Source organism: Protopterus annectens, chromosome 12.part0 (genome assembly GCF_019279795.1).
Source record: "Protopterus annectens isolate FY-2018-M chromosome 12.part0, PAN1.0, whole genome shotgun sequence".
NCBI classification, from domain to species: Eukaryota; Metazoa; Chordata; order Ceratodontiformes; family Protopteridae; genus Protopterus; species Protopterus annectens.
This window is the reverse complement of record NC_056746.1, coordinates 1,263,745,890-1,263,761,927: the sequence shown is the minus strand read 5'-3', so window position 1 is coordinate 1,263,761,927 and position 16,038 is coordinate 1,263,745,890. Positions and strand designations below refer to the sequence as shown.

The 16,038-nt window shown below is 39.1% G+C and overlaps 1 protein-coding gene across 1 annotated transcript in view; it reads left to right on the top strand.

Moving 5' to 3' along the window:
* Positions 1 to 16,038, top strand: part of GGT7 (gamma-glutamyltransferase 7) — a 590,994-nt gene that overhangs the window by 324,020 nt on the left and 250,936 nt on the right. Inside the window, exon 5 of the mRNA XM_044090287.1 lies at positions 8,170 to 8,237. Coding sequence (XP_043946222.1) covers positions 8,170 to 8,237 — 68 coding nt within the window. The remainder of the gene's footprint in view (positions 1 to 8,169; positions 8,238 to 16,038) is intronic.

The window sequence follows — 16,038 nt, the reverse complement described above, 5'->3', positions numbered from 1 at the left end:
CATATTTTCCAGTGTTCTCAGGAAGGCCGAGTGGGGTTCCTGGGTTTAGGAGGGTGGTCTGTAGCAGGCTATAAATTGGAAGGCAGTTTTACCCACTGTTAGTTGCACATGGATAGTCTCTGATGTTTCGTGCTGTGCCACCAAACTGGAGGTGTGGGTATCTTTGACGACTATCGATATTCCCCCTCCTTTTGTAGTACGGTCCAAGTTTTGGGGCCGAAAAGCATGGTATGAGGTATAACCTGGTAGTGCTGGGGTGCTCTCGGGAGCCTTGAACCAGGTTTCTGTTACTGCACAGATATCGATGTTCTCCATGCTAAGGAGAGTTTCGAGTGCGTGCATGTTGATGTTCTCCATTTTGAGAAGTGCTTCGAACAAGTGCATTTTGAGATTTAGACTTCTAGCGTTGAGTAGCATAACCCTCAGATTACATTTGCTTGTAGCTGTTATGGTGGTAATTTGGTCCTCTGGACATTGCCTAAAAAAGGAACTATGGGGGTGGCAAGGGCCTTGGCCAGTATACGGAATCCCAGGGGTGACAGGTGCAGGCCATCTCTGGCAAAGCATCGAGGTCTGTCGATCATGTCATCACAAGCAGACAGATACTGGATCCCCTTGGAATGACACCAGAAACTTAGCCAATTATTGAAGTCAATCATTTTTTATTTGTACTGTGGTATCATTCTTCATGACGGTAAGATGCTACTCAGAGCTAGGGTCATGTCCTCCTGGGCTACATGATCCATGAGATCCTCCATGTCTCTTTTCATGTAGTCAAAGAGGTGCATCTCAGGTCGTTCACACCAACATGGACAATGACAGAATCATAACTGTACCTGTTGTGGAGTGACCCGAGTGCGTGCATTATGTAGCATATCCTGGCTCCCGACAGGCAGCTGACCATTACCTGCTCCCTATTCAACCTCGTGAGTGGGACATCAGTCTGCCTTACTATTGAGTCACCTATAATAAGTGTATTGGGTGTGGTGCAATGGTTGCGTGCATTTCTGCCTTGGAGGTCTCTGTTGTTTGGGTAGATTTTTATTGAGAGCCTCCGTGAAGGTGAGGTGTGTTTTGTGTTATTATGTTATAGCTGTGAGAGTATGTGCCTATGTGTTCCTTGTGGTGTGGTGCTAGTGTTTAATAGTAATCTGCACTCTCTCATCTGCAACATCACTGTCTGCAAACTCCTGTTAGTCATACTGCAATCCAACCTTTCTGATTCATTGATTTTTACTAGTCTAATGACCCGGAGGAACTTTCTCAGCCTAGCCAAGTTTTTCCAAAAGAATAATGATGACCTCTATTCAAATAGGACATTGAGGAGTAGATATTTATAAACTACCTCTGTCCATAATGGACATGTTGTAAATTTTCTTTTCCCCATCCACTGGTCTAGGTTGGGCTTAATGTGGTTAATAGATGAACTCAACTTCACATGGATAGGAAGCCTATTCCTTAGGAGGGGCAGTTCCTGGGACACATATCTGTCTCTTCAGCATGTTCTTTTTAAGTCACAGACAAAATACAGGTCCCTTGACCTTATATTTCTGGTATTCTTTGACTTACGCATATGCCAGAGATTCAAAAGTGTGGAGTTTTTGGATGCCTTGTAAGCCAGGCATACATCACCCCTCGGCAATCTGTAGGACACTGGGTAGAGGGAAAGGGCTTTAAGGAGCTATACATAAGGCAGGTTTGTTATGCCTTGTATTCTTTTTTTAAGGAACCTTTGAGGTTGCTCTAGTTGCTGCTTTTGCCTGGTCAGGTACATATCGAAGGGTGCATTGTAGTCTATGATTGGTCTGATAAGGGTGGAGTATGGTGGAATAATGACTTATTTGGACATAGATGCCATGCCCTTACGTATAAGTTGTGCAACAAAGTAACTCACCACTGTGGCCACTTTGTGGTCGAGGGTAAGGCTCTTACCTCTCAACTGTCCAGATTTTTGCTTCATATTTTTGGTCTGTTTCTCATAAACTTGTGGTTTTGTTGCATATCACTGGCAAATCATTGAGGACTGAAGTCAGAAAATAATGACATACATTTGAGTTTCAGACTTTATATCCTTCCGAAAAATTCATGCTCATGCACAACCTATTATTCTATCAAATTTGTAAGTTTGTAAGAGCAGTATTTAAAAAGTCTCCCTATTTTTGGGCCTTTGTCCCTTTATTATTTGGGCCTTTGTCCAGATTTCTTGTCCTAAGAAGTTGAGGGTAAGGTTACTGTCTATGTGCGCAGCTAGATCCCTGGGTGCTGGGTCAAGTTGACTCTTAGGGGCACTCATAATCCCATCAGCATTAGTTTCAGCTTATAGGAGCACATCATCATTATCATTTTTATTAAAAGAAATGCAACTTTTCAGCTGATTACTGAACCAAAGCGTCTGAAATATTTTCATTTTGTCTCCACTCTGCTGCCTCCTCTCCCAGCTGACTTCACTCTGGAAGTGACTAAATATCTGGTAGAGACTGTAAAAGGTAGGTGATTCCTACTAAACCTGGTGGACTTCTTTGAGAAGGTCACCAGAGACATAGACAAGGGCAAAATGGTACATACTGCCTGCCGTCAGCTGGCAAAGGCATTTGACACAGTACCTCACTTGGGTATTATAGACAAACTTAGGCATAAATCGCTATGTGACCCAATGGATAGTCAAATGGCTCACAGGTAGGACACATGAAGTTAGAGTGGAAGAATCCACCTCCATGAAGAGGCCTTTTACTAGTGATGCCCCACAGAGCTCAGAACGGAGACCTCTCCTGTTTGGAATGTACATCTCTGAAGTCAAGGCAAATGTAGAGGGCCTTTAGCTGAACAATTTGTTAACAGCAGCAAGTTGGGTGCAGTCATTGAATCTCCCAAAGATGTAGATCTCCTTCAGGAGGGTCTGACACAGACAAATAACTGATGCCAGAACCATGGCCTAAAACTCAATGAAAGAATTCATAATTATACCCTTTGGGAAGACGACCACCCCTGCAAATTACAGCACTGATAACACTCCTCTAAGAGTAGACCCTGTGGTAAGGGAGTTGGGAACTCAGGTTGACAGTATCCTTAACTTTAATCCCAATGTGTCCATGGTAGTGAGAAAATCCTATGTGGCACAACTTATAAGTAAGGGTATGGTATCCAGATCTAAGGAGACCATAGTCCTACTATACTCAGCCCTCAATAGACTAATCATTGAGTACAGTGCACCCTTCAGTATGTATGTGACCAGGCATTTGCAACAGCTGGAGTGACCACTGAGGTTCCTCACTAAAAGAATACAGGGTGTAAATATTTTCTTTGCTGACCCCCCCCCCCAAAGTATTGTCCCTGTACTTAAGTCTCCTACAGACTACTGAGGGGCAATCTATGCTTGACCTAAAATACATCATCTGATCCAACCCTGATGGATCTGCAACACATTTGCAAAACGAACAGCACTAGAATTACCCGATCTAAGGATCTTAACCATGTATGTAACATAAACAAAAACATATTAGAGGGCAGGTATGTGTCTCAGAGATTACCCCTTCGCTGGAACCGACTCTGCATTCATGTGAAACAAAGCTCTGTGTAAGCCTGTTCAAACACCATTCAGAACAATAGATGGGAAATTACAAACTCACCCCTGCCTTGTATCCTGCGGCCATTATGAACAGGGGCAATTTGTAGATGCCCTAATGTACAGGTGTATACCAAAGCTGTTCTACTTGTGGACTCTAATTGAGAAAATTGGGGCATGAATGGCTAGGATTAAAGAGGCTGCAGGACCATTATCCTAGTAACCTCCTATGATCCTATAATTGTGTTTCATTACTTGTGCCATCCCGCAGCAGTAACAACTGTTTAAAGTAATCAAATTACAGAAGCAGAGTCAAATCACTTTTGCCCACCACTTTCTTAACATGCTCACTGCTAGTCATGCAAATCAATGATTGTTTAAACTGAACAAACAACAAGAGGGTCAGTTACTTTCATCCATAGATGGCCCCCTGCCACTACTGCTAGCCAGCAGTTATAGCCACTTGTCCATACACTTCAGACATTTGATTATGATAACATGATGGCCGTGTAATGTAATTTCACCTTTGCTCCAAAGCACAATAGCCCTTGCGTAGCCAGAATAATGAGCAAACAACAGTTGGTCATTTTCCACAATGGAATGCAGTAGTAGTGACCTCACATTTAATGTCAGTAAATGTATCATTATGATACTTGGCAAAAGGGGCATCAGTTGTGATTAGAGAATAAATGGTTAGTCCCTAAGAATTACACTATCATTAAAAATCTTGGATCAGTAGTAGACAGCAGTTTAAACGTTGAACAATTTTGTATTTACTAATGTTAGAAAAGCATATTCGGTAGGCTATCTTAATTCTAAAGAGCATGTGGAGTCAATACCACTTTATATGTCTCTCATCTAACCAATTATAGGTTTGTAAGAACTTACTAGGTTATTGATCTGTGTGGCTCTTAAGAAGCCTAGCTTTACATTCCCATGGTACTTTTTAGCCCTTATATTTTACATACAAATAACTAGGAGATGGGCTGAACAAAGATGTGTTCTGACATTTATATGTTTCCCCTATCAGTGAGGAAAGGGGTGCTAAACCAGGGGTGAATTTACAGTTACCCAACCATTCTTCAATTTATGTTTGGATAGAATAAGGGAAGTATTTTGCTTTATGTGGAATGAAAGGCAGTCCCATAGAAGTGGTATTCTCTGTGATTCATACCTATCCCTCCAGCTGTTCAGTTTATTTTGCAAAAGAGATGGCGATCTCTTGAGTGAGTGTTTATTGATACCACAGGACTTATGAATGTGTAATCGTTCTGAGAGAACAGAAGCTGTTAAAGCTCTATATGCAAGACACAAGTCTCCTGTCAGTAGCCTGTATGATACTGAGAAGAGAAGCAAGGCTTTGAGATGGTCTGTATATTTTTTTATGATTTACGCCATTTTATAGTGAAAGAGTGTTGTGGTCATTCCAGTTGTGACAAGTGTTTGGAAAGGTACATTGCAAAAGAGCATCACACTCCATGGTGAGCTAAACGAGTGCTGAATACATTGGAAAGATTACATGCCCGATTCTGAATGCAGTACCTTTAGATATAAGTTGTAAATAGGCAGGACCTGCCCTTGACAATCCGAAATGGGTTGAGTCAAGAATCTGTATGTTACCTATATCATTATTTATTAATTCCATAATTATCCTTTCCATAGCCTTACAGATAAGACTGGTCAGGCTTGTGGGTCTATTATTACCTGGGGTCCTCCATTCATGTGGCATGAAGCTTGTTTTGAAGCAGACATTGAACAGCTACTGTAAGGGATCAGACAGGTCATTTTAGGCTGAGTAGTAGACAGGCTGGTATGTTATCTGCTCTTGTAGATATATTATTCTTGACCTTAGATTGCACCTTGGGAACTTATAACCCCTCCTTACTCGGCACATAACTGCTCCAGCTGTTGCAAATGCCTTGGGAGGTTTGGGGTGGGATTAGGTGTGGATATGTGATCTAAGAATATTGGAGGTGACAGGGGTCAATGTTTGGGCCAATTTTGTCCGCTAGTGGGTTGGCTCTGTCTTTTGGGTCCACATATGTAATATAATTTACTCTTAGCCGTACACAGTGCTGGGAATTGCTTCTCAGTGTTTTAACACAATTAAAGAAGACTTTGTAGTTATCCATGTCCTGGATGACTATTTTTACCTCCTGTCTGGCTTTGGTTGATTTGATCAGGGTCTTGAGCTCCCTGTTTAGTTTAGCAGGAGTGGTTTTGGCATCTTAAGAGTCGCATTTATTTTTTGTGTCCAACTATTTTTTTTTCTTTTGTTATAGTTTGCTTTTATTTTGGTTACACCATCAGGATTTATTTTTGAATTTGGTGGGGGAGCAGATGCATATCTGCAGCTATTTACATGTGCACAGAATTTGGAAATCAAGGACTCCATCTAAGCAGTGGACCAAAGGGGCTTTTTAATTTAGCCAAGTCATCACTCAGTTTTAGTAAATTAGCCTTCACATAATCTCTGAATGCTGAGTTGTTTAGAAGATGTTTCAAGCTTTTGTTTTATGCTAAATGTCATTGATTTGTGGTTTGAGCTGACCAGGGAGGAAGTCACAATTGGTGGAGAGCAAAGCTGCCCTCTATTGGTAAGGACGAAGTCCAGGATGTTATTGTCCCTAAATTATTAAATGCAGTGCTATGCTTTGTGACCTTCAAACAGCTAGAAAAAATAAAGCTATAAAATTTAATCTACTCAGAAATGCTTCAGGAATTGTCATTAGATTGTGTTTCTTAAAGAGACCTCTATCTTGTCTATAATGCATTATCTGATTTGGTTATATTTGAAAGTCTTTTGCTAGGAGTACATCAGATCAGGGAACCTAATACTAAAATAATAAAAAAAGCATGAAAGATAGATTACATAATATCATCTAAGATAACGTAATATGCTTTCCCTTACATTATAAAAATTGGTCATTGACTTTGACGTAATAAATGGGAGGTAAACAAAATAATGATTATGGCAAACTAAGCTTCTTGAAGAAAGGTAAGTTGTAAGCATAAGAGTCAAACTTGTGAAGTAAGTTATTAATGAGACTTGTAGAACAGGACACTTCTCCCTTTGGACCAGAAATCTGGCATCTAGTTTTAACTTCCTTTTTCTTTCATTCTTGATTAAAAGGCTTGCAGGTGGATGTGTTACCTGAACTGGGATTAGACCATTGTTAACTGTTGACCAGCTGTCATATCAGCCAGAGAGCCTGTGCTATAGTGTTGATTGCATCTTAACGTACAGGACAGTAGCTGGGAATCTAATTAAATGACTTGCTTAGATATATGTACTTAATGGGGGCTTTGGGAATCAAACTCAAAGCTATAAGGATAGAAATTATATTCAAATTCTTGCTTCATTCTTCAAAACTATACAGCTGCTGACTTTATGAAAACATTGCAAGCAGTGAGGACAAACCTAATAATGGTCAGTTTTGATCATAAATGTTTGTGAGTCACTAGGGTGAATTCATGGGAAATATCTCAAAGTATTACTTCACCCTTCAGAAAGTCCAAGACCACTTAGGAAGTTGATGGATACCCATGACAATCATGGGCAGCTGTTTGTTGTGTTGTTTGTATAAGCTACTTTGACAACAAGCTCGAAGGCACTTCTTTCCGTGTTGTGTAGTGCCAGACACTTCTTGCAGTGTTGTGTAGTGGTAGACACTTTTTGCAGTGTTGTGTAGTGGTAGGCACTTCTTGTAGTGTTAGGCACCTCTTGTAGTGTTGTGCAGTGGTAGGCACTTCTTGTAGTGTTGTGGTAGGCACTTCTTGTAGTGTTGTGTAGTAGTATTAATGCTTCAGGGAGTGAGTGTGATGAACCTGCAGATTGCGTTGTGATTGTCTAATTCATTGTGGGTTTTCATTTTTGGGGTGTATGCTATTAGTTGGGAGTCCATCATCAACTTGGTTTAGTGAGATGCCTTTGTCTGTTGCTATTCTAGAGTATTTGGAAATAAAGGAAGATATTTTGTTGTCTCAGAATAGAAGTGGTTTAATGTTTTTCTTAGTAATTTGTATGTGTCAATTGAAATTAAAAGAAATATATCTGGCCAAATTCCTATGTGTTTAAATGAAAAGCAACTCTCTAATGCAGTGTTACTGTGATCAAAGATTAGTAATTAGTGGGGTTGTTTATCTTTGCCTTGGTTCCAAAGAACAATGTTTTGTTTTTGGAAGATTTGAGAAGAATGTTTTTGTTGCTGATCCAAGTATTAAGAATAAGAAGTCAGTCTATACATATATGTGTCTACATATATATATATATATATGTGACTAAACTGTGGATATCTATGTAATATTGTTTATGCTTAGATGAAGGTCTAGTACAGTGTATGGATGAATGAGTATAACACTGGTTCTTGGAATAGGCTGGCAAGTATCCAAAGCAGCCTAATGAGAATGAAGATCTGACATTGCATAGACAGTTGGGTTATGGGCCCAATGTTTGTAGTGATCTGATAAAGTTATAGCAGATACTAGTATGTATGTCTTAAAATATCTTTATAGTCATGTGTTAATGTGTAGAGCAAAGCGGCATTGCATAACCAGACATTTTTTCCATATTTCCTCTCCTCATGCCTGTCTGTGTTTTCTTTTAGCCGGGCCTGCTGGTGGGAGTCCCAGGTATGCTACAAGGCATGTATCAGGCGCATCAACTAAATGGCAAGTAAGTGTCATATTTGTAATATTTGTACAGATTTTGCTGTGTTCTTTTTTTTTCCTTTTTTTCCTTCTGCTTCTGGTAAGCACTGTTTGCAGCTTTAGTACTTATTTTGTTAAAATAACTTACAAATGATCATTAAATGGTGTTGTATTCCTTTAAAAGGTATAAAATATGTTTGCATGGCTCTTTTATCATAAGGAGTATGAAGGTGCAAAACAGGTTTTCTTAAAGTGTGGATTTACATCCGTTTGCTGAAAACACTAAAATGTGTAAAGCTGCTCTTGCTCAGGTTGATATCCAAGATAGAGCGCTAATGAGTCAAGAGGAGCCAGAGTTTCTTAACATAGAGTGCTAACGAGTCAAGCGGACCCAGAGCTTCTTAACACAGAGAAAGCGCTAACGAGTCAAGAGGAGCCAGAGTTTCTTAACATAGAGAGAGTGCTAATGAATCAAGAGGAGCCAGAGTTTCTTAACATAGAGAGAGCGCTAACGAGTCAAGAGGAGCCAGAGTTTCTTAACATAGAGAGAGTGCTAACGAGTCAAGAGGAGCCAGAGTTTCTTAACACAGAGAGAGCGTTAACGAGTCAAGAGGAGCCAGAGTTTCTTAACATAGAGTGCTAACGAGTCAAGAGGACCCAGAGCTTCTTAACACAGAGAGAGCGCTAACGAGTCAAGAGGAGCCAGAGTTTCTTAACATAGAGAGAGTGCTAATGAGTCAAGAGGAGCCATAGTTTCTTAACATAGAGAGAGAGCGCTAATGAGTCAAGAGGAGCCAGAGTTTCTTAACATAGAGAGAGTGCTAACGAGTCAAGAGGAGCCAGAGTTTCTTAGCATAGAGAGAGTGCTAATGAGTCAAGAGGAGCCAGAGTTTCTAACATAGAGAGAGCGCTAATGAGTCGAGGAGCCAGAGTTTCTTAACATAGAGAAAGTGCTAATGAGTGAAGAGGAGCCAGAGTTTCTTAACATAGAGAGAGTGCTAACGAGTCAAGAGGAGCCAGAGTTTCTTAACATAGAGAGAGTGCTAACAAGTCAAGAGGAGCCAGAGTTTCTTAACATAGAGAGAGCACTAATGAGTCAAGAGGAGCCAGAGTTTCTTAACATAGAGAGAGAGAGAGAGAGCGCTAACGAATCAAGAGGAGCCAGAGTTTCTTAACATGAGGGATAGTATACTTTCCTGTTGCAATGCATTAACAGGGACCATGGTGCACTTTTTTGGTACCTTTCTGGAAACAGGTATTTAAAAATGTAATGTATATTTTAATATAAGCTTACTGACACCTTTTAAAAATGAATGTATCATCAGTCTGTTCCACAGCCATTGCAGAGCTGTGTATTTGGACACCTGATGAATATCCGTTTTGATTCAAAGGTAAAGACTAGCTTAATTTCTAAAAAAGTTCCCATGTTTCTTTTTTTATGTAGCCACATTGTTCATTTAAGATTTTAAAAAGGGTTTATTCCCTAATGTGCTCAATGTTGTTTATGTAAAATGCATTTTTAACATGCACATTTCAACTGGTTAATAGAACGTTTTATGTAATATGTAAAACAAAATCAGCATATAGGTTTCATCTATGGACTCTTTATGGCTCCTCTGTACTTCTGACTACTTAAAGAGCAAGCAGTGATTTTTAATATTTCCTACAAAGCCTGCTAATACAGATATTTTTCTCCTGTTGCCAGTGATTAAGAGTTTGGCTAGCATCCCTGGCACTGGAGTTGCTCCAGGAAGGTGAGAGGTAGTGGCCAGTAGTTAGAAGGGTGCAGTGCAATAAGGAGTGTATGGGACTTACTCAAAGTAGCATGGCCCTGGAAGGGAAGCTAGAAATATGGTAGCTGGTGAGCTCAGTAATGACTTTGCCTGTCTCTGGTTCTACCTTAGACTAGGCACATAATAGAAGCATATGTATGCAGTCTTAGATGCATTGCAAGAAGGGCACAATCATGTATTGGAAGGCAGGAAGAATAAAACACCCAGATGCTTCCTTTTCTAAAAAGGGTAACCATATATAGTAGCAACAATATAGATGGTACCATGGGGACTGCATCCACGACCACGGCAGTGGGGGGTGAGAGGTAATGGAGATGTCCAGTAGTAGCTGCTAACATGGGTGAAAATATATATTGATATAAAATAAAAATTCCAAAAACTTTGCTGAGCCAAATTCCAATGAAAATAATCAGTTTAACATTCTTTACTACAAATTAATGGAAAAACTCATGCTCTCTGGTCAGTGATCAGAATCATTTGAGCTTCCGTTTACTACTGAAATATACAAGATGGTCTGTGGTGGTATATTTTGTATGAGAAGTTGTGTTTCTGATCAATAATGCTGATTTGTCTCAGCTCCTTGTATTTCTAACATGTTTCAAATTGTTGTGATCAGTGTTAAAAGATTATATATTTTGTAAAATCATTATAGAAAGAGTGCGGAGCACATTCAGTGCTCACATAAATAGGGTCAGTTTGCACGTGCCCTTTTTAACTCTGTTTATTTCTCACTACAGTTGAAGGTTACACTGTAACTAAAAAGTACTTTTTTTTTTAATAACGAGGTCACATGATCCATTGAAAATGGCCACTTAAGGTATATAAATCTGGTCCTTAACACCAAATTACAAAATCACTAACTATGAAAGACAAAATGTCACTAAACTAAATGTACTGTACTAAAAGCATGTCAAATGGACAAGCACTATGGTGGCCTCATGGAGGCATTATTAACATTATGGGGGTGGGGCACAACTTCTGCAGTAGCATGTAAAAGTACCTTCTGGTTATGGTCTTCTGGGTGTGGGAAGCTGTAATATGGTATTGCAGTACAGAAACTTTCTTTGTGAATGCTAAAATGTTATTAGAATCTTCAAGTGAGCCCCATTTACATCTTTGGAGTAAACCCTTTACTCCCGAAGTGAATATACCACAAAATGTGCTAACATTAGAACAGACTGAAAGGTATGAACATTTAATAGTTACTCTGAAGTCCTGAGGGTCATTGCTGTAGAGGCAAACTAAAGTTCCTTCTGTAGGCTTCTAGGCCAGGATTATGAGAATTATTTGTGCCTTGAGAACTTGGAGCAGATAAGGCATAATGATGCTTGTGTAGAATTGATTCAAAATGGCTGGTTAGTTGCTTTTAATGATATGATATGGGACGTTTTTTTTTCTTTTTTCCTATGATGCGTCCAGAAGAGTCAAATATTTTTCACTTTTTTAATTTTTCTGTTCTGTTTAATTAGTGAACACGTTTCAGTGTTTGAACAGTTCTGCGCCTCCATTAAATCACCCATCCATTCTGTTTCTTTAAAGCCTGCAGCCAGTCTTTTCATGATGCATTTTCTTTCTTGTTCTGGGTTGGTCCCAGGTTTGTTATCCCATTCTATTGTAAACTGTCATAGATTAGTACTAGGCTAACTGCCCTTGAGAGTCATTTTAAGCCTAGCCAATTATCCTTTGTGAGACTCGAACCCTGTACCTTGTGTTTGTAAGGCAAACACCTTAACCATTAGACACACCCTCCCACCACCATGTCAAATGAGGGCTTATTAAATAACTGTTTCTTAGTGCAGATAACAGTCCTTAACCAACAAAATCATCTACCTTAGAAGGCCCAGATTTAAATTACAAAATAGGGGCTCAGAGTGAATGTCTCAGTGCATGTCTTCTGATGACCTGACCTTTGAGGTCAGACTACCAAAGCCAAGGTAGATTTCTGTGTGCAGCATTTCCTTCACTCAACAAAAATAACAATAAAACATGCATTCAGATCACATAGTAGTGAATGCCCAACCAGCAGTAACACCCACCCAACACTGAAATACAAACATGCCAATAGAAGAAAAGATGTGGTTTGTAAAATTTACCAGATCTTAAAGCTGTTCACCTACATGCTGTGACTTCTTTTACTCTGCCATTTTATATCATTTTCTGGTTGTGTTTCAACATACCTAAAGTCTTCTTAAATCTTCTAATCTAACACAGCCTTCTACAAATACATTCTAGTATCCCATTCCTCTCTCCATGAAATATTTTTTTCTCAGCTCTGACTTCAGATCTCCTTTCTAGCTGTCACCCAGGTGCCTACCCCGTCACGTTTTTTCCATTCTGTGGAGTGTGCACATTATATCTTTCCTTTCTCTTTCTTACAATTTTATCTGAATTTCTTAGTCTCTTGCCATACCTCAGGCCCTCCATACCCAATGCCATTTTTGGTAACTCTGAACTGAAAAAAATGAGGGTGATACAGTGACTGGTGTTCATGCCTCGCAGTGTTTGATTCTCTAGGTCCATTCTCAGCTGTGCCACCTTTAATGTGAAGTCTGCATTTCTTCCTTGTGGCCATGATGTGTTTTTTTTGGCAGGTTGATCAATTTCTTCCTACATCCTAAAGACATGAACTAGGTGAATTGGCGCTTCTTCTAATTGTCTGTAGGTGTGTGCGCCATGTATGAGTTATTGTATATTTGCATCCTGCAGCATGCTAGCACTCTGTTATGTTTCTCTGCCTTTCACCTGCTGAGTTCTGGAACAGACAACAGATCTTCCCAAACATTGAAATGGATCTAGAAAGAATGAATGAATTAAATACTTTCTGCCATCGTAATGTCTTTTTTTTCTCACATGGCCTGCAGAATTTTGCATAGAATGACAGATGAAGGCTTACCATTGCTCTGCATGATTATATCTGTGGTTCCCACTCTGCGTACTCTGCATCCTAACAACATATTGGCTGTCAGGCTTTTATAGCGCATAGCATTATTCATTGTAGAGGTGATTACCCCCAGTATAATCATATTCCTGTTCCTTCTTGTGGTCATTTCACTTAGACATGTGGGTTTTCTGTGGATTGTGACTTCCAGACTGCATAACCCTGTATTTTTTACATTAAATCATATTATTCATTTATCTTTTTGTAGTGCCCACCACTGAAGGTTCCCCTGGAGAGTCGACATTTAGTTTGACTTTGCTGTCCAAACTACTTTGATAGATACCACAAATGCCCTAAGTAGAAGTAGGCCCAGCCCTAAAGCTCCATTTATTTCTAATTTTACTCATTGCAATTCTCCTCAAACAGCCACTCTATGTTCCTTATAAAAGTCTGCTTGCAACTCATGCCAGCATTTTGGGCCTTACACTTTACTTTTTTAACTTTCCTGTTAGTTTCCTGTGAAGCATTGTGTCAGAGGCCTTTCTGATGTCCAGATAATGCCACATCCATGGGGTTTGATTCTTCTTGTCCTTCTAAGTGACAGCCCAGTCACAAGACTGAGTCAAATGAGAGTTCAAGATCTTTGTTGTATGTAGCCACAATACCTGCCACTGACTGGAGACTTCTACTGTATGTAGCCATAGTACCTGCCACTGACTGGAGACTTCTAACACATTATCCTGCAAGATCATTTCTATGATATTTCCTGGAATAGAAGGAAGTGTAACATGCATGTACTTGCCTGTCCTATTAAACATTCAACCTCATCGCAATTTGAAGCAAAAACTGAAATATCTCTGCACTTCTTTCAACTGCCAACTCCCATCTGAAGCTCAGTGAATGGTCACGCATATGTAAGATGCATGTTCAGTCAAATAATGGTGTCTGACAACTGGTTGTACTGAATAGAGGACTAAATCTTCTCATGCATCAAAAAACAGTGGTATCAGGGGTTTTAGTGAGTAGTTGTACAATGTGCTCCATTGCTGGTTAGGTGACATAGCACATAAGCACATTAATGTCAGAGAAATGGCCAATCAGTGGTTGATAAACTAAAAAGGCAATCAGTTAATTTCTGGTGCTTATACATTGGGAATAACTGCCCAGTCATCCATATTCTTACAACCACAGTACCAGTGGCCCATCAACCACTTACGATCCCCTGATGGTCATTCCTTAACGCCGTGGAATATTATAATTGTCTTTGATATGTATACTTTCACCTTATTCACAGGGTAAGGTACTGGTTTCTTAAAGCTATACACCTATACAAAGTATCCCACTCTTTTAAGATAAAGACTTGCACAGAAGAGTCTCTTCTTGCTTGATTTGCACTGACATTACTGACTAGCAGAATATATGACATGCTGTTTCTTTGCAGTTCACAGGTCCCAAATGTGACTCTCATAAGCTTGGTAGCATTTCTTTCTTTAGCTGGTTAAACAATGTGACTTTACCTTGTGTTAAGTATCAAACCTTGCGTACAGCTCATTTCCTCAGTAAACAAAAAGTTGTATTATTTTCTTTAGAGCAGACTTCTACTCTTATCAGAGTTTCTTTATTACCTTAAAACATTCTCAATTCTGGATCTTGCTGATAAAATTATTGAGAGAGTTTTAACTACTCTTTGGTAACAGTCAGTTAAATTACCAGATGTACTTCCATTTCGTCATCAGGCAAACCCATTAGATAGTCTGCTGCATATGACTAAGTCAGCATATATGCTGTATGAATTTCTTTGCCAGGCCTTACTTCATAGTTAAGTCTGACCATAGTCTCAGAGAATCCTTGTACAATAGTTTCTACAATAGTTTTTTTTTCCCACAAAGATATATATTTATGAGACTTTTCTCATCCACTATAGTAATTGTCCCTTTTTGTATCTGTGCATATTTTCACTGGCCATCTGTAAAGGCTGATGACACATAAGCGAATGATTGGATTTCTTGTAGGATCCCTGCAGTAAAACCATTCTGACTGGCATCTACTTCCAGCATGACTGACTTACTGATTTTAAAGTACTTTTGTTTGGGGTCTTTATTTACAAACTCTTTAAGCATTTCAGAGCTCTTGTTCTTTACTCTAGTACTATTTCCCATCAAATTCTAATAATTTTTAATGGCAACTTCCAACAAGATCATAAAAAACGTAGAAATATAATGCATTATTCCTATAAGTCTTGTGGCATCATCTGTTCAAGGCATCTACACTATGCTTTTACTTTTGCAGTATCTTGGTTCAAGTTTTCTGACAATAAGACATGGCTCCTATATCTCGTCTCTCTAACTCTAGCCCATAGCTACCCCAGCAGATTGTACATATGGTTCTCCATCAAAAAGAAATACATAGTTATTAATCACTGCCTCCAATAGCTGACATATAGTCTCTGTCTCACATTCCTGCATGTCTTTAGTATTGCACAAAAACTTGCGTATAGCTTCAACTCCATAATCATTTGGTATTACAGTAAATAATGAGTTAATATCTAATGTAACCGAAATATATTCAGTATTAGGGCTGATGGCTAATACGTATGCTAATTTAGTCTTGAATCAGTGGGAGTGTGAATACATATTTAGTAATGCAAATGAGTTGAACAGCAATGTTTTGATGTTTAAACGCTTTGTTGATGATTGCTTCTTAATTTGGAAGGGTAATGAGCAAAGTCTTATTGGATATGTGTATTATTTAAATAATACTCCACCCTTTCTTAGATTTAAGCTATCTTATTCAGCAGCAAGTATAACATTTTTAGATGTCAAGATCGATAAGGACAATGGTTTATTGAATACAAGTATATAGAAAGGATGTACACAAAAATCGTTATGTACATAAGACTAGTATGCATGCACCGCATGTCTTTAATGGTATTGTGAGGGGCCAATTTATTCAAGCAAGTAGGCTTAATACAAATGAATTGAAGTGCAAGAAACAAATGCAGTTCATGTTTGATGAATGTTGTGAGAGAGGATATAATATGGAAATGGAGAATATTATGAGTGAAGTACTCAAACGTGATGCCATAGCGAAACCATTTTTTCAGGAAAACGATAGTCAACGATTATGTGTGAATAAACAAAATGACATTATTAGAT